Here is an 18,675-nt window from a genome sequence, read left to right on the forward strand (position 1 = left end):
GGTCCCATCTTCCTCAGGCAGGAGGTGCTGCAGAAGTATCGGCTCCTTCCCTCGTGCCCTTTGTGCTCTTTTTGGTTTTGTTTTAATTTCTGACATTGTCTGAACTGAATTCTGGCCCAGGGAGAGTGATGCTGCACCTTTCCACGTAGGGCTCATATTTATAACAGTGTGTAATGACTGTAGCAAAAGTCCTTGTTTCTGTATGTGAATGGACAAGAGAAACAAGTGCTCTATTGTATTGATTAAACTAGTTAAAATGAGTCCTGTATCATTGTATCTCCTATTCTGGATTAGTGCCTTTTGGACAGTAGACTGTTCTGTAATTAAAATGTAGTATAACTGCTTTTTTGTACAGTTTTGTTTTAATAAAACTTTTTTTTAATTTGTGTTTATTTTAGTATTGTACCTCTTAGAAAATAAAAATGTATAACTCAACAAGGACGGCCGGCTCCGATGGTGCTTTTTGTCTGAGGGGGGTGGCAGCCCTGGAGCAACAGAAAACATCCCTACAGCTTCAAAAAGGGGGAAATGAACTCGTGGGAGGATGAGCGATGGCCTCCAATTCCTGGGTTTTCCACTTTGTTTCTTGGAGAAGATGGGGAACACTGGATAGTGATGGGACAAGGGGGAATGGTTTTGAACTGAGACAGGGGAGGCTGAGGTTGTATATTAGGAGGACGTTTTTCACCCAGAGGGTTCTGAAGCACTGGAACAGGTTGCCCAAGGAGGCTGTGGATGCCCCATCCCTGCAGGCATTCAAGGCCAGGCTGGATGTGGCTCTGGGCAGCCTGGGCTGCTGGTTGGTGACCCTGCACACAGCAGGGGGTTGGAACTGGATGATCATTGTGTTCCTTTACAACCCAGGCCATCCTATGATTCTATGATACACTTCTATGAATGTGTGGGGACCCAGATGTGTGGGGCTGTCTGTGTCCTGCCCCAAACTGCCATTTCCAGCTGGCATTTGGCAGTTCCATTCTGACAAAGAGCACGGGGACAGGTGAGGGCCGTGAGAGCGCTGCTAATTGGCAGGAGGCAGTGGAGGTGGCAATTCTTTGTGGGGCGTTTGTTCCCCCCGCTCGTTTTGCTGGCTGCCTTCTGAAGGCAGCTCTGGCTGCAGAACACAGAGCAGCGCGGCGCTGCTGCGGGAACCACCTTTGGGAAGAGCGGTTCTCAAAGTACCGGCACTTCAAAAGGCGCCCGTCCTCCAGCAGAAGGTTGGTGTTTCTTCTTCCTTTTTCTGAAGGTACGACATGAAAGGAGATTGACGTTAGGAAAAAAAACAAACCCAACAGGCAGCTGTATTTCTGTGCACTGATTGCAAGGCACCGATAAAAATATCCTCTGCTGAACGACTTTCGGTAAGGAATTGTAGAAACAAACAGGCGAGAGCTGGGCCCAAAGGCTGCTGCTTGTTAGCAATGGTAATAAAAGGGGATGAGTGCCAAAGATTGCACTGCGTGCTGCTGGGGTGCTGGGTGTAGTGGTGGGAGCCCAACATGGGGCTGTGAAGATGCCATTGGGAACCTAGAGCACGAAGGGGACTCCACATTGAGGAGCAAAGGGAAAAGTGAACTGACTGCTGTGACCAAGGGCAGGATGGGCACCAACAGCCCCAGTGCCTCCAGAAGGGCTGATGTCTGAAACCTCAAAGAGGAGGGAGGTGAGGGGCCAGCTGTGCTGGGTGTATCGATGGGGAGACCCCTGCACAGCAAGGAACAAGGCAAGAGACCTGTGTGAGATTACAGCGATGTATCTCATCACCCTCAAACATCAGCACTCACATCGTGATGCCCCCAATGCGTCTGAAAGTTTTGGTGATGCTCACAAGATAACAAAGTGTAGGCTTATAGGTTCCAAAGAAGAGGTTTATTTAGGTACTGCAGGCTGCATTGCATATATAACACAATATTACAATTTAGTATTGTACAGAAATAATTAAAAACTTTACAGCTCATTACAAAGTGTCTTTGGATTTTAGCTCATTTAAAGTACACCAATCAACACGTAACGACACCGCAGGGTAAATAGCCACTCCTTATATACACAGCCACTACATTTACAAAAGAAATCAACAGAAAGATGAGCTGGGAGAGGCTCCCAAGACACGACGGGCGTTAGTGGGGGTGGAAAAGGGAAACCCCCGGTGCCCTGTAGGTGAGAACTGCCAGGAGGGCACAGAGCGAGAACCCAAAGCAGGGAGGGCTGAAGGGGATGTAGGAGCGCAACACTGACTGCGACTCCTGCTCGAGGGGAGCATAACTCGTCTGCGCCTTGGTGTAGCATCACTTCCTACAAGCTACGCAGACTCCAGGTCAGGCTGAGCCCACCATGTTGTTTTATTACTTGCTGACCCAGGGATAAGGCACTGCAAACACTGAACCTGTTGTGCAAAGAACTGCCAGTACCAGAGTAAGGACAACACGCGTGTCAGGACAGGAAGGACTCTTGGACAGCTCCCTGGCGGTGTGAGCAGGGCTTTGTGACGCCCGGGATGGTTTTGGATGGGTTTGGGTTTTGATGACCAGTGAGACAGAACGAGGTGGGGTTCTCAGCTTGTAGCAGAGCACAGTGATGCTGAGCCTCTGAGGCTGAGCAGCAGGGGAAGAGACACAGGGCAAAGCCTTCTATGATTCTATGATTCTTTCTTAAGGATATGGGCAATATTGCCATGCAGGAATCATTTCTATCTTCCTCAACTAAAGTACACTGCTGACAAGCAAAGAGCCAAGGCCCTTCAACTGAGCAGGTATTACCTGGGACAAGATCAGAACACCAGGAGAGTCAGGAGCACCATACAGTACAAAGTCTTGGCTTGGCTGGAGAAAACTCACAGTACATCCTTCCCAAAGCACAACCTGGGCTGCCTGCAGCAAATGCCACCGTGTGCCTCAATCCCACTGCTGCATCTCAGACCCACACACAGCTCTGCTCCCAGATTCCATATGAGCTCACAGAACTGAGCAAACACAGCAGATGAGAAACTCGAATCACAACGAATCACAGATCCTGCTTTAAAATATTCTCCCTCCCTGTATATAAAGTGCATGAAAAACCTTGGGAAATATGCATAGCTATTAACGTGCCAGCCTCAGCCGCTGGGCTATTCCAGTTAAGAGCACCTCCTCCTTTATGCTGAGGGTAGAGTTATTCTAATGCTAATTGTCAGTTAAAAAAATAAAACCAAATTCCTCTTCTTGTGGTTTAAAAGGCCGTTCTCTGGTTATCTGCTGCTCTGAGCAGAGATGAGCGCTCACTGTGCCCAAACTTGGATTTGGGACTCCAGCAGGAGGAGAGGGCAGGAAGTTGGGGCGAGCAGGAAGGAGATGAAGAAGTCCTCCAGGAGAGTCCTCATGGCCCCATGTGGATGTGCCTGGCTTTGTGGACCTGACCCATGGGGCAGGTTTTTGGGGGCAGGTGGAATTAACGTGAGGAGGTTTCATTCAAAGCTCAGAAAGAAAGTACAGAGCAAAAGAGAAGAATCCTCCCTCTGCCATAGTCAATGTGGTGCTCCTACCAGAGCAGCTCTACCCCCCTTATCACACACCAGTGTTTGCAGACACCCCAACCACAGCCATATTTAAGACTGCCCAGCTGCTTGGGCTGCACCCTGTCACTCCTGCACCTTTACTGCTTCCTATCCACCCTGGAGATGTGCAGTCCTCAGCGGAGCAATGGGGTGTGGGAGGACCCAGACAGCTTCTTCCCTTTGTATCCCCCCAGAGGGGACACCAAACACCAGCACGCTGTGAAGGTAACCCTGAGAACTCCTGCAATGAAATGCTGAGACTACAAACACCCGTAGGCTGGGGCTGCCTCCCGTGGGCTACCTCTGTGTAGCGCATCGGAGCAGAGTGCGGCCAGGAAAACATCACAAGTGGATTTCAGAAGGCAGGCAGGGCGGTGTGAGAGGCGTCACACGAAGCAGCGGGCCGTTTGTCTGTCTATCTGCCAGGTTCATCACGCCCCAAAGCAAAATGCCATTTGGTTGCATGGACCTTACCAATTAAAACCAGGAATTTGAGCATCTGTACTCCTCATTACTGAGTTCCTCCCATCACCTCGGCTTGCATAGACGGGAACTTCGTGCAAAGGAAAAGGAGAAAAAACTGTATGGTAGAAACGCCTTTAAAAGGTGCTATAAACATTTCATATTAGGATTTCTTTACAAAACTCCAGGAAGGAGTGAAACTAACAGAAGCTGAGAGGAGATACAAATCCCTGGCCGTACTATGCACGCTGCACTGCAACCCATCCCACTTATTTCAGCTACAGATTAGTTTCTATTTTAATTTTATTCCTTCTGCATAAACGATATTAATTACAGTAAATCAGCATAATTATCTCCTTCACTAAGCATCCCTGTCTCCTCTGATGACAATGTATCTCTCCCTTGGACCTCTGAACCAGATGGCTAAGGCACTTTGATACCCACGTGCAGCACGGACAGAGACTGGATACGTATTAAAGTTTAATCACTAATTCAGCACCCCAAATATTCCCCAAGTAGATAAAACCTCTATTGCTCAAGCTGTCCAATCCCCCCCCTGATTCCTTAAACAAGATATAAACAGCTCAAAATATAAAAGCCTGTGGCCTTTGTTAGAAAAATGAGTGTACGTAGATATGTGCACAAGTATATACAGGTATGAAATCTGTGCCACAGGGTGTTAAAAACTAGTAAGATTTACCAAAAATAAAATCAAGTTTGATAAAAGCCAGGCCAACCCTTCTCCTCTGGGTGGGGTTGGTTTGGGGAAGACTCTTTCATGGGTTTATTTCCATGTCACTGAGCTGGGCCTCTCTCAGCACTGCGCTCCTCAGTGCAATGCTGGGTGGTGGATGATTGTAAAGCGCAACCTTTGCTCAGTTCAACACAATAAATACAAATAAATAGACTGGATTAATCCTGTCACAAGAGCAGCAAGCCTCTGCTTCGAAAAGCTGGGTGAAAACCAAAGGCTGGGCGGAAACCCAAAGGTTGAGTGAAGACAAAAAGGCTGGGTGAAGACACAAAGGTTGGGTGAAGACAAAAAGGTTGAGCAAAGTCCCAAAGGCTGGGTGAAAATCCAAAGGCTACATGAAAACTCACAGGTTGGGTGAAGACCCAAAGGCTGGGCAAGATGCTGCATCGAGCAGCAGGCAAGACCCAACAAAGGGCTGTGGACATGGGAGCATTTCAGCGCCATCTCTGCCGAAATTCTCCTAACCCAAAAAACAGAGCAAATGGGAAGGTCTTGTGAATGAGAGGAGCACAGCATGGTGAGAGCACACATTAAATGGATCAGAGATGGAAAATGTGTTTGACTCCCTCCCTTTCCTGTAAAAAGAAGGGATCAAAAATATAACAGAGCAGGTCATGGGCCTGCTCTCATTCCCATCAGCATTAAAGTTTGTGCTGATTTACACAGAAGGACAACGGAAAAGAAACCAAACCAAGCACTGATGCTGGGCCACACAACCAGAGGGCTGCTGTTTTTTTAAATGAAACAAGTTTTGAGGGTTTCCCCATTTCCAGATTAGGTTTTATGTTCGCTGTCTTCCCATCTGCGATCATTATCTTGCCCTTTCACCATGATAAACATGATAAAGCTCTCACAAAATTACACAAAATTGGTTCTTTTGGGGACCTGAGCTCAGAGAAGCACTGAGGTGTGCATGGGGCTTTGTAACCACTGGAAGTCATGCCTTAATTTGAACAACTCACATCTCCTCTGGGAGGTGGAGGAGAGCAGAGCTCACAGTCACCCCTACACCTCAGCATCACAACAGGTAACAGGAAACTATGGCTGCAGACCCAGCACCACAACAAGGCAAGGAATGATCATGCCAGTCACCCAAAGCAGAGAAAAAACCCTTCATTAGTGTTTGCCACAAACCACAAGTTCATGGGGCTGCTTTTAGCCACCCGAGGCTAAAAGATGGGTCCGCAGCCGCAGGGCTGTTTTGCAGCAGGCCGTTCTCTCAGCTCGCCCAGGATTTCCTGTTCTCTGCGTTTTTCTGGCTCTTCTCCATGCGAATTGTGGGTCCTCCTTCTGACTTGGCAGCCAGGGCTGTGAGTGAAGCCAGGCTGGATGCTGAAGCAGAGAAGTTGCCGCTCCTCCTGTTCTCGTTGGATGCCGCTCCCTGCAACCTCACTCCGGTGCTCCGTCGCCTCGCTGGTCCTACGGCCTTTTTAACTCTGCCTGGTTTCACAAGCAATCCGTAGCCTGGGTTGCACCTGAAGTACTGCTTTCCTCCAATGGAGCCGTCATTCTTCCCTTTGAAAAGAAACAGAGATCACAGAACCATCAACGTTGGAAAATACCTCTAAGATCCCCAAGTCCAACCCCAGCACACCACACCATGCCCACCAACCACACTCAGTGCCTCAACCCACAGCTCTGGAACACCTCTAGGCATGGTGACCCCACCACCTCCCTGGGCAGCTGTGCCAATGCTGCGTGAAATGGCTTTTGCACTGAGCATATGGTGTGCTGCCACCCATCACTCAAGGAAACTCACATGGGGTCCTGGGGTATCTAGCATGAATTTTTTCCCCCAGAGGGTGGTGACGCACTGGAACAGGTTGCCCAAGGAGGCTGTGGATGCCCCATCCCTGCAGGCATTCAAGGCCAGGCTGGATGTGGCTCTGGGCAGCCTGGGCTGCTGGTTGGTGACCCTGCACACAGCAGGGGGTTGGAACCAGATGGTCACTCTGGACCTTTTCAACCCAGGCCATTCTATGATCCTGTGATCCTCTGATTATCAGCAGCAGGGACAGGGATGGGGGTTTAACTGAGCTGACATTCCAGGGATTTAACTGGGCTGATTCTGCCTCAGCTGAAGGTTGAGTCACGGTTACAAAATACTTAAAGACATCTTGGAGGAATGAACAAACATGATGACTGAGAACAATATAACGCCAGAAGGCTATGCTAATTATAGTTTTTGTCAGACTAAATGGATAGGGTTTTCTTTTGTTTTTAAAGTTAAAAACAATGCATAAATCTCCTGGCTGAGCTGCTCGGTAACAGCTCTGTGCAGAGCCATGCAGGTTATTACAGAAGTAGAGGAGTGGCTGGATAAAGGAGCAACTAGAGCAGCCTGTGCTGAAAGATATTGCCATGCTGCAGGGAAGAAGACTTTCATTGAAAATAAAAGCTAATATGATGATGACAGACTTAGAAACTATTATACAGGAGGACAGGGGAAGCACTTTGTTCCTGCAGAACAAAAAGCTGTGTTCCCTCTAAATAGGTAAACAAGCAGGAAAGCAAGAACCATCTGTACAAAGCTTGTATGGGAGCAAAGGAGAGCTCGTGATCAATGAACTCGGCAGAGAAAGAAGTCTCCAGAGGAGCAGATAAGTGGGAAAAGCCTTCCTTGAGGAATGCATAAGATCAAAAAAAAAAAAGCATCAGCTGTTTTTATATCTGGACGGATAAAATCATAGGGAGCAGCTGCAGCGGAGCTGGCCTTGGTTCATCCCTGCCCATGGCAGGGCTTGGGGACTGGATGGGCTTTAAGGTCCCTCCCAACCCAAAGACTCCACCAGCTTGTGACCGTGTTTCCCAAGGGAAGTCACAGGTTTGTTAGAAGACAGCTGTGCTCCAACAAATCATGCCCCATCTCTGGAGGTGCCCAAGGCCAGGCTGGATGGGGCCCTGATCAGCCTGAGCTGGTGGGTGGCAACCAGCCCATGGCAGGCGCTGGGGCTGTGTGGGCTTTAAGGTCCCATCCAACTCAAGCCATTCTATGGCTTTATGAAATCAGGGACCTAAATCTTTGTGGAAACAAAAGAATTAATAATAATTAATAATGTTAATAATTTAAATAAGGAGCTTTGAGTGCCCTTCGTCTAATGTCACAATATCATTTAATGGTCACTTCCTAAGAAACACTTCTTCTCTGTAAGAGTGGTGAGGTGTTGGAACAGGCTGCCCAGGAGGTGGTGGAGTCACCGTCCCTGGAGGTGTGCAAGAAATGTTTAGATGTGATCCTAAGGGATAACAGTCCCAATAGTGGGCAATACTGGTGGTAGGCAGATGGTCGGACTGGATGATCTTAGAGGTCTTTTCCAACCTTGGTGATTCTATGATTCTATCATTCTCCCAAGCCTTCCACTGGCACATCCTGCCTGCTCTTAGATAACAGGGAAAATGAGTGCTATGGAAGCCGACGTGAACCTGCAAAGGAAAGGAACTGTGAAGCCTGGGGCTCCAGCAGAGAACAAATGCCAGCTATCACCTCCTTTCCTCTCATCTCTGCAGTTTTGAAGTGCTTCTGCTCAAGTCATTCCTTTTGTGCATCACGCTCCAGTGACACATGGGAGCAAATCCTCTCCAAGAACGGTACCCTAGTTTCTAAAAATTATTTGTTACATAAAATCTGAGAAGCCTAAAAAGTAGAAGTCGGGCAGGAATGACAAAAGAAACTGAACAAAACCTTTAACCACTTCTTTTTCCCACTGACCAACATTAAAACAAATGCTGCACACTCTGAAATGCTGCCCGGTTGCACCCAATCTAGAGCATGTCTTACCTGAAGGTAAATCCAATTCAACACCAACCCATGTTCCCTCTTGGAAATCTGTGGGCCCAACGTATCTAACGATGCCTGTTTTGTTTGTGCCAACAGTGACATATTCTCCCTCTTTCAGCCACTCGGGAACTTCATTGGCATCTTCAGAGTCAGAAACTACTTCCAGTTTCTCTTCTGCCATCTCTGACCCATTATGGCTCAGTCCATGGGCTGCAGATGTGCTCTTTTCTCCTTCTTGCTGCTCCTCTTCTGTGTTTACAGAACACGAAGGATCAGTCCCCAACATGCTGGTAAAGGACTTGAGCTCTGAAGTCTTGACTTTCTGGATTTTGAAGGGGGAGGCGGCAACGCTGGGCTGGGGCAATTTGTTGTCCTGAACCTGTGGTTTGGGAACCCCCAGTTCATAAGCCCCAGAAGTTGTTTCCTTTCTCCTGGCAGCCTGTCCTTCTGACTCCATTGATTGTTTAGACGACTCCATCCTTAGAGCAGAGGTAGAAATAAAGGTTTTTGCATCAGTAGCTACAGAGGCATCATTTGCCTGCTCACTGTAAGTCACAGGAGATGCAGAAGATTTTGATTTTAAAGCATCACTCCCATTCACTTCACTGCTGTCTTTTGATCTTGTGTGAGCACTTGGAAGGCTGGGGATGGGTAGATTCTCCCCTTTATTGTTGAGACAGCTTTCTGAAGGACTGTCTGAGTGCCCTGGCGTGTCCAAAGATCCCTGAGCCACAGTAGGAGCTGGGAAGTCACCTAGGGCAGGTGTCTGTCCCCCTGGCTGAACCACAGCATCACTTCCTGCTGCGAGGGCTTCAGAGAGGGTGGCTGTTGATACACTGTGGGAAAAGTACCCGCTGGAGGCTTCGCTCAGAGGACTTGGAGGCCCTTCCTGGGAGTCCTGTGCCTGGGCATCTCCTGTGGGCTGCTGCAAAGGCACTTTGGGCATCTTTTCAGGACTCTTTTCCACCTCTGACATCCGTAAAGCAGCTTCAAATGGTCGTTTCCCTGCTGCCTCTTGGTTCAGCTGAAACAGAAGGGGACAGTGACCACAGAGCTCTGATATCCAAACAGTCTGGGTCAAAAGGGCAGATTTAAGGCCTCTGGGAAGCTCTAAGGCCTCCAGCATTTCTACACCCCCACGTAGCCACAGTCTCCAGAAGATGCAAGTTGATCTGAAGTCAGCTTTACAAACCTGGTAGGACTGTCAGCTCATTTCTTCCATTAATAAGAAAAGCACTGACTAAAAGAAATACGTTCCCCAATATTTACTGAAAAATTATTTATATTGCAGGAATGGTCATTTGCTGTTTGAATAGCAGGATTTATATGAAATGTGAAACAGCCATGATCTATAAGCCTCTCTCGGTTATTTGGCTTAACATTCAGGACTGATAAATCACAGCTTTCCAGCTAAACTGTCATTTATGTCCCCGTTCCCAAATGCCATTCCCACCTCACTGCCACCAGCACCGCACACTTTCAGGGTATGAAATTAACTGCACCTCATGAGATTAACAGCCCATTTTAGTGATGTATTTCTTGGCTGTAAAGTTTACTAAATCTGATAGATCGATATCTTTTGCCAGCACATGTACTCTAAAAGATTAGGATGTCTCTAAATCTCTTTGGGAGGGGAGGAGGTGGCTGTTAATACGAAGAAGAAAAAGTGGTTGGAGGAAAGCAGACATGTACATATCCTACCTGTTAACTCTCAAGTGCACATACTTGTTTATTGTTCAAAATGTTGTGTTCTTCCCATTTGATATTAAAGTGTCCCAAACAACAGGACTTGCACCTTGTTCTGAAATGTTGTTCTCACTGGGAACTTAAGTGGCATTCGATGGAAGAGGGATTTGATTGAATTACAAGAGCTTCAGAAGCCAAAGCTATTGCTAAGTGAGATATAATACAGAAAAGTTTTATGGAATGTTGCAGTGCATTGAAAACACTTGTAGCTTCTCCGTGGAGCGGGTGCTGTAGATGTGAACTATGAAGGTCTGTTCTTTCTTTGGGCTTTCCCTTTTAAGCTGTGTTCAGATAACACACATTTCACTAAGACAATAAAAGGACAGTGGGAGAAAGCTGATTTGCTATTCACAAGACTGAAGTTCTGCTGAACTGTGGGAGATCGTAGGGTCTATTTTCTCTCCTGCTTACAAGAGCCTTTTTTCATGCCGATATCATGAATTGGCTCGAAATGTAAAATCAAGAATTAAGCTCAGCGCTCAGAATAACAGACTCGTTCTGTTTATAGAAAGCATCAGTGCAAAGCAATTTGTCTTTTAAAGCAGCAAAACAGCTACATTTTAGCTAGTTAACTGCAAATACAATCATATGATTAGCCAGGCTTTTAAATATAGAAGAATAGCCAGCAGCAGAAGGGGAGACTTTAGCAAGACCTAAGAAAACACAGCAACGCATACTGCATTTAATTGTCTGACCATGAAGTGCCAGTCAAAGCGCAACAGGTTTAAGTGGCTTCTGCTGCCTCTGGTTTTCAGTGATGTGAATATAGAAACTGTTTCTTAACATGCTATGGTGTGCTTACCTGCTTTATCTTTGCAGCACTGGCATCAAGACTGGCAGACTGAACCATGATCCGTGGGACAGCCTGCAGGAATGAAATACAGAGCATCACTCATTAAAGGGTTACGTGTTGTCCTGCTGGTAAACATCAAAACCGACATCCGCAACTTCGGGATTATCAAAAAGGACCAAGCATTACTATCCTAATGTGCTCTGCTGACATACTCTGAAGGGGCAAATGAATGCATTCACCAAAGCAACAGAGATATCTCTGAACTTTTATGCTATAAGCACAAATTCATAGCACAGACATTTCTTTTATGGTGCAGTAAAAGGCAAAGCACTGAGCAACCAGATGGCAAAGAGGTCTGAGGTCACTGCTTGGTGAAATCCTCAGTTTCAGTCCCTCCCCACAACTTTCTCCTTTTCCAGTATCTCAAGCCAGTTAAGATTTTAGCCATGTTTACTAATTTGCTAATGACAACATATTGGTCCCGTGCCAGAAGGGCCGCTTCTGTGTTCCCACTGCATCCTTTCTTTGTCAGCTGAGCTTTGACTTGAAGGCTTTGATTACAAATGTTGCTCCCAATTCAGCGTTTGGTGCTTTGTTTCTTTGAAGGTTTGAAATAATCACTTGAAGGCATCTTCTGAAGCTGCAGCAGCCAACTGTGACACACGGCCATAACTCTGTTACTTGACTCTCACTGCCATGCACTGCTGTCACAGGAGGGAATGGGACCACCCAACCAATGGGGACCTTGGGTGTGGGACACAGGAAGGTAAGCGAGGATAAAAAGGTCAAAACATCTCTTTGGCAACATGCTGCAATTGCAGGTTCATACTTAAGGGAAAGAACTCTTTAAGGGCAACATATACAAATAGGGAGCTGTCTGCTTCTTTCCTTTTCTTCTTCTCCTCTCTCCAAGTCACTTGAGAACTCCTTCTGTAGTAACACACAGGCAGTGCCCATCTCCAAGGCATAATTCCAGAATCCAATTTACAGAACTGGAACTTTCCAACTGAAGAGTGAGGTACTCTTTCCTCTTTTCCTTGCATCCTTTCTAAGCAAAGTGGAGCAGGAATATGACTAATCCTTCCCCAGAAAGAAAAAACAACCATGGGGGACGAGAGCAGCTATTATTTACGCAGAGATTGCCAGGCATTAAACAAAACCACAGTTGTTCAAAGTCAAACTAAAAGACAAAAGACAGACAAAAAACCAACAACTTCACAGTGGATCAAAATAACTTTTTTCTTTTTGGTAGAGACATTAAAGCTTCAGCTCGGTAAGCGAAAGCAGGAGGAGGGGGCTGCTCACCTTTACACTTGCTAATTGGAAGTGCACACTGAAGCAGGGCTCAGAGCATGCTGCTTCTATTTGGGATGAATGAGGAAGGAGTGGTGTGTGACTTGAGCTAGAAGCAGAGGGCAACCAGCATCAAAGAAAGCAACGAAGCCCCAAAATAAACAAATTTAGGACTCATCACCCAGTGGTGTTTGAGGTCAGAATTTCAGATTCCTCTGGCATTGATCATAGAATCACGAAGGTTGGAAAAGACCACTAATATCATAGTCTAACTGCCAACCTACCGCCATCATGCCCAAAGTAAGGTGGCAATCTTGTAAGACAAAAGCAAGAACCTGAAAACTGTGACACCGCTTTGCACCTGATCTCAGAGACAGCTCAGAGCAATGAGGTTCAGAGAGTACTCTGACATGCACAGAAGAACCAACTTGGACATGCAAGGATTAACTGCCATTACAGACAAGTGTTTCACTTGACATAGACGAGAGAGGAGAGGGATTCACTTTCTTCTAATACACTGCAAGTTCTAGTTGTAACAGAGGCTTATCACTGTGTTAAAGCAGCGGGAGTACTTGGCAGAACACTTATGCTCTCCTCTTTAGCTGTCTTTGAACCATGGTTGGTCCATCTTGGAAAGCAGCACAAAGCCAAGCTGTTAAATATCACATTCTAATTAAAAGAAATCGTTAGGCACAAGGCATTAGGGCTAATCCCTAGGCAGGCACTTCCACAGCACTTCAAATCTTTTACAGAGGGGCACCTGAACCTCAGCAATGAGCCAAGGCCCTCGAGTTCAGATAATCCCTCTTAAATACCTCTGCAGCCCAACACACAACACGCTATTTCCTGGCACCTCAGAAAGGTTGTGCAAAGAAAAATCACTGTTCTTGTTGCTTTTACACTACTGTGTGTCATGTGATACAGAAGGGGAATGATATAGAAGGGGAATTTGGAGACACAGACAAGGAGCTGCTGGAGCACATCCAGAGCAGGGCCACAAAAATGATCCCAAGGATGGAACAGCTCTCCTATGAGGACAGGCTGAGAGAGCTGGGGCTGTGCAGGCTGAAGAAGAGAAGGCTGAAAGGTGACCTGAGAGCTGCCTGTCAGTGTCTAAAGGAGGGCTGTAAGAAAGGGGACAGACTCTTTATCAGGGTCTGCTGTAGTAGGACAAGAGGGCAAGGGGAAATGGTTTCAGACCAGAAGAGGTAAAGATTTAGTTTGGATATAAGGAAGAAGTTGTTTACAATAAGGGTGGTGAGGTACTGGCACAGGTTGCACAGTGAGGCAGTGGTGCCCCATTAATGCAGACAGCCAAGGTCAGGCTGGATGGGCTCTGAGCACTGATGGAGCTGTGGGTGTCTCTGTTCAGTGCAGGAAATGGGACCAGATGGCCTTGAAAGGTTCTTTCCAACTCAAACCATTCTATGATCCCATGATTCTGTAACGGGCACCAGGAACCAAAGCCAGCTCTCATGCTGGTACCACAAAGGAAATCCCTTTCTCTGCCCCGTTTTGTCTCAGTATGTGTATGTGCCACCTCCAGGAAATGCATCATTATGAGAGACTCAGAATTAGACTAAGAAGCAGCATTTAACGATAATTCTCAGTGCCTTTGATTTCCTTTTCTCCCTTGAAAACAAACAAATAAACAGAGCAAAGCGTTGTTTTCTTGTGGTTGGGTTTTCTTGTTTGTTTTTTATCTCTCAAACACCTTAAGTCATGCAGCATGTAAATCCACGCAATCTAAAAAGTAAATACACCCGTTACACTTTAATCATTCCTCATCAATCGCTAAGATGATGCTCTCCTTCTGAAAGGATGACAAATCTCCCAACTCCTATGTTAACTTTGCCAGGCAATGTTTAAAAAAAACATGGAGAAAAAAGCAATTATGAAAAGTGGCACTTGCCCAACTTTGGTGTTGACAAGAAACAGATGGGCAGAAACACCCTCACAAGGGGAGCAAAGGTTCTAAAACAAATCTTTGCTAAGAAATGTAGTGAAGTTACTCTCGGGGGGGGGGGGATATTCCAAACAACGTGTCTGACTATCTGTGAAGGCATTTACTGGATGCAAAATATTTCTGAACTGAGAGCCAAATTTTGTCATTAAACGTGTGCAGATATTGACTGTGAAAGCAGACACATTTATGCAAAGGCAAAACATGACCCTTTTACCGCGATAATTCTTGGCACAGTTTCTTCAACCGAGCTGACAAAACATGGAGTACGAGAAGACATGAAAGCAATACACTTTAAAGCATCTTTGAACCTCCATGGAATAAAAATTGTCTTTTTCCTGTGAGCTGCTTCTTTGTACTGTGGGTTTAGAAGGATTTCTCAGTGTGTTTGCACAATATTTTCTGGTCAGATTGGAGGCCAAAGTGAACATGCTTTGCGGTACCCAAAAGCCACATCATTATCAGTGATGAGAGAAGTTTGATGACACCAAGCTATGTGGCGTGGTCAATGCACCAGAGCGATGGGATGCCATCCAGAGAGACCCAAACAGGCTGAGCAGTGGGCCCAGGTGAACCTCATCAGGTTCAACAAATCCAAACGTAAGGTCTGCACCTAGGTTCAGGCAACCTTCACTACCAATACGTAATGGCTTCAAGCTCAAAGAGAGGAGATTTAGGTTAGATACAAGGAAAGAATATTTTACAGTGAGGGTGTTGAGGCACTGGCACAGGTTGCCCAGAGATGTGGTTAGTGCCCCATCCTTGGAGTCTTTCAAGGCTAGGCTGGATCAACCCCTGGGCAACCTGATTTACCTGAGCACGTCCCTGTTCACTGCAGGGGAGCTGGTCTGGATGACCTCAAAAGATCCCTTTCAACACTAAGGATTCTATGATTCTATGAAATCTAGAGACCAGTTTGGTACGTTGGTGAGCTTGAAAAGCAAACTTGTATCTCATTCCACTTGCATTAAAATTAACCCTAAATTGACTTTTTCATCCTATATAGTACATACATATAATGCAACCTCTTCAAAGGACTCAGAAAAATACATTTGGTCTTTCACCATCATTAAAGATTTTGTAAAACAATTGTGATGACAGTGGCTGATGGAGTGCAGAGCCCTTTGCCTCAATTTTACCAGTTGAAAACCATTCATTGTTAATAAGCAATATGCAGTAAGCAGTGGATCAGTGCTTCCAATTATCCATCAGAGAAGGCCACCAGGTTGGTCAAGCATGATTTCCCCTTGGTGAAATGGACATTTTTCCATGTTGCCTACTCCTGATGACCTTCTTATCTTTCAATTGTTTGGAGATGGCATCCAGAACAAGCTGTTCCATCACCTTCCCAGGGATGGAAGTGAGGCTGATTGGCCCGTAGCTTCCCAGATCATCCTCCTTGCCCTTCTTGAAGACAGGTGTGACTATCTTGGCTATCCTTCAGTCTTCAGGCACCTCTCCCGTTCTCCAAGGCCAGCCAAGGTTATAACTGATGCAGTCCTATAAGGATATCATCAGAAGAGTCCGCTGCTGCTGTCTCTGCCTTACCATCTGCTGACTGAGCTCAAGGACTGTCAGTCTGACAGTATTACATACACATCACCATTTAAAAACAGCCATTGGAAATTTCTCCAGCAGGGCATGACAGTTGCTTCATTAAATGTGGATTTGATTCAGTTTTGAGCAGTCAGGATAAAATCCTGGCAAAACAAACAGCAATTCAGTAAGAATTCTGAACAAAGCCAACAAAGTGGAGGTGTTTAAGGCCAGGTTGGATGGATGGGGCCCTGGGCAGCCTGGTCTGGTATTAAATGTGGAGGTTGGCAGTCCTGCCTGTGGTACAGAGGGAAGGCTGGAGCTTCATGATCCTTGAGGTCCCTTCCAACTCAAGCCTGATTCTGTGATAATGATCCACCCAGGCCCAATATTCCTACTTAACTCTCTAATTTAAAATCACTTTAAAGTCATCAGTCATCCAAGTACAAAACCTGCAATCCACAAGGAGATCCAAAATTCAGAAGTTGTATTTACCAGTTTGTTTGTTATTTTTCCTAAAGAAACTATATTTAAATATCAACTAAAACCTTTTTGTTTCACCTTCCTAACATGGAACATTTCAGCCTGTAATAATACTTTCGAATTCCACATTTCTAATGTACTTTGTGCAAAATTAAACATACATCATTTCCTATGCAGTTATTTCCAGGCAAAAAGATTAAAAGGGCAATTTGTTACCATTTTCAAGTTAGTTCACAAGGAAGTTCCAGAGGTTTTCACTAAGCAGTTTAAAAAGCTAGTTTTCCATACTCATTCTCATTAAAAGCTATGTGAAAGAGGATGATAGGGAAAACTGAACTTAGAAAGAAATCAAAACACGAATAGCTCAGTCACGAGATCTAGACACACACGAGCCCAGCCAGGCAGATAAGGTCTGTTGAAATATGCTGATTATAGCATCCCAATGGCTCTTTATGTGAAAAAAGCCTTCTAGATTTTAAAGAAGGTTCTCCAAGGCCACGTTATTTACATCTGCTTAACGAAAGTACGTTCTAGCAATTATATGATGCACCATATACACCCATGAAACTACTGCCAGTTTTTAATCCACTGCCAGAAAAAGTCTTTTGTCAATTCAGGAAGCTTTTCATTAACTGCATTACATTATTTATTTTTTTAGATTAATTACCATGTCTGTACCAGAAGGTGAAAGAACAAATTGAGAGCTGTCCTCTCCCCGTGTCACAAGTCTGGGTTTCTATACCACAAAACAAAAGTGAATTAGATTAGTGCATGGAAATTCAAAGGGTTTATTTATTCCTTTAAAGAGATCTGTGACTCCAGATCTCTCTCTGAAGCCATGTGCCAACAAAGATGTTTGACCATCCAACAAGGACTGTATGAAGGTGACCACTTATCACACGCACATTGGTCAGAAGAGTTTGCTTTAGCCACAGCAATGTCACAAAGCAGAAAGTGAAATACAATATGTACATTTTTAATGTCAGAACCCAACAGTGCCCTAAAATGTAATTATACAGGCAGTTCCTGGAGATCAACAGGGTCATAAGGTAAGGAGCAGCAATTCTGCTTGGTGCACACTACGAAAGCCTCAGCATCTTAATAAAAGAGACAGGCGTCGAGAGCGTGCACATAATGTAATCATGCAGAGATAGACGAACCTCTGATTCTCCATCCACCTGCATATTTCAATATTCTAAACTTTTCCTGATCAGCAACAAGGAGTGGTAAGGCTTTACATCGTGCACACTGTGCCACTAAGCTTTTTAAAGAATAGACTAGAAAAATAAAAAGCAGTTGCAGTAATCCCAAAAAGGTTTAAATTGTTGGGGTTTTTTAATATATTTTTTTTAGTTACAGAATACTGGCAATTAATTGAAAGGCGGCAGATAACTGATAAAATAGGCATTTTCTAACTTAAAAGTATATAAACAGCTTCATCAGAAACCAATCTTTCAGGTACATAAACAGCTTCATCGGAAGCTGTTCTGCTAGTTACATAAAGAATCCTATTATGCCAAATTAATTCAATCTAACTAATTAGAGAGCAGGAAGTTCTTTCAATTATTTTATGTGCTGTCTGAGAAACACACTTGAATACGAGAGCAGATTTCATTAATTGCGGTTCATTATTCTCCAGATTAGTTACTAAACTTGCATCAGAAGGTCAAAGACAGCAATTTTGTTAGCTGCCACCACCTTGCCTGGAATGGCTCTGCCTTTCTGAAACTACAAACAAAAGCAGCACTGGGAAAGACCACCTCAACAAGATGTTATGATAACTTATGTGTACTTGGTGGAGGTGCTGAAGATCCACAGAGATGTGGCACTGATGGACATGATGAGTGGGCACAGTGAGGATTGGACTAGATGACCTTAGAGGTCTCTTCCAACCTTAGTAATATTGTGATTCTATGATTTAAGATAGATCAAAAGCAATAGCATGCGATTTAAATAAGTTGCTAAAATAACAGGATTAGATGTGTAATTTCAAAAACAAGTGTTAACAACTCCATCTTCTGTTTACTTGTATGGGATGAGATTTGGTAACACATCCACTTGGACAGCTGCTTGGTCACGATGAACTGAGCCACACTTAGAAAGCTGCAGAAATAATTAAGAGCTGCTCACTTTGAAATGATGCTCTAAAGCACTACGGTCAGCTGTGAGACTCAGCCTACAAGATGCATCTCTGTGCAGACATGCACAGGGACCTAACCCTGACAGCTGAACTGTAACATATCAGGGATTTAATAGCACAGCAGGGCAGCCACCCAGTTCAACATGGGTCAGCAGCACTTTTATGGAGCAGTTTTCATGACAATAGATACTCTCAAAT

At 45.2% G+C, this 18,675-nt stretch overlaps 1 protein-coding gene across 9 annotated transcripts in view; it reads right to left on the reverse strand.

Annotated features, from left to right (window-relative positions):
* Positions 1-1,847: 1,847 nt before the first annotated feature.
* Positions 1,848-18,675, reverse strand: part of KIF13B (kinesin family member 13B) — a 112,312-nt gene continuing 95,484 nt past the window's right edge. For 6 of the 9 annotated variants that reach the window (XM_015859716.2, XM_015859712.2, XM_015859711.2 and 3 more), the window contains 4 exons: positions 17,005-17,073; positions 11,072-11,134; positions 8,524-9,547; positions 1,848-6,260 (listed from right to left, as the gene is read on the reverse strand). In XM_015859716.2, the coding sequence (XP_015715202.1) occupies positions 5,965-6,260; positions 8,524-9,547; positions 11,072-11,134; positions 17,005-17,073 (1,452 nt within the window). In that variant the 3' untranslated portion in view covers positions 1,848-5,964. The remainder of the gene's footprint in view (positions 6,261-8,523; positions 9,548-11,071; positions 11,135-17,004; positions 17,074-18,675) is intronic. The other 3 variants (XM_015859717.2, XM_015859718.2, XM_015859720.2) reach the window with 2 other exon arrangements.

This window comes from Coturnix japonica, chromosome 3, assembly GCF_001577835.2.
Source record: "Coturnix japonica isolate 7356 chromosome 3, Coturnix japonica 2.1, whole genome shotgun sequence".
Taxonomy (NCBI): domain Eukaryota; kingdom Metazoa; phylum Chordata; class Aves; order Galliformes; family Phasianidae; genus Coturnix; species Coturnix japonica.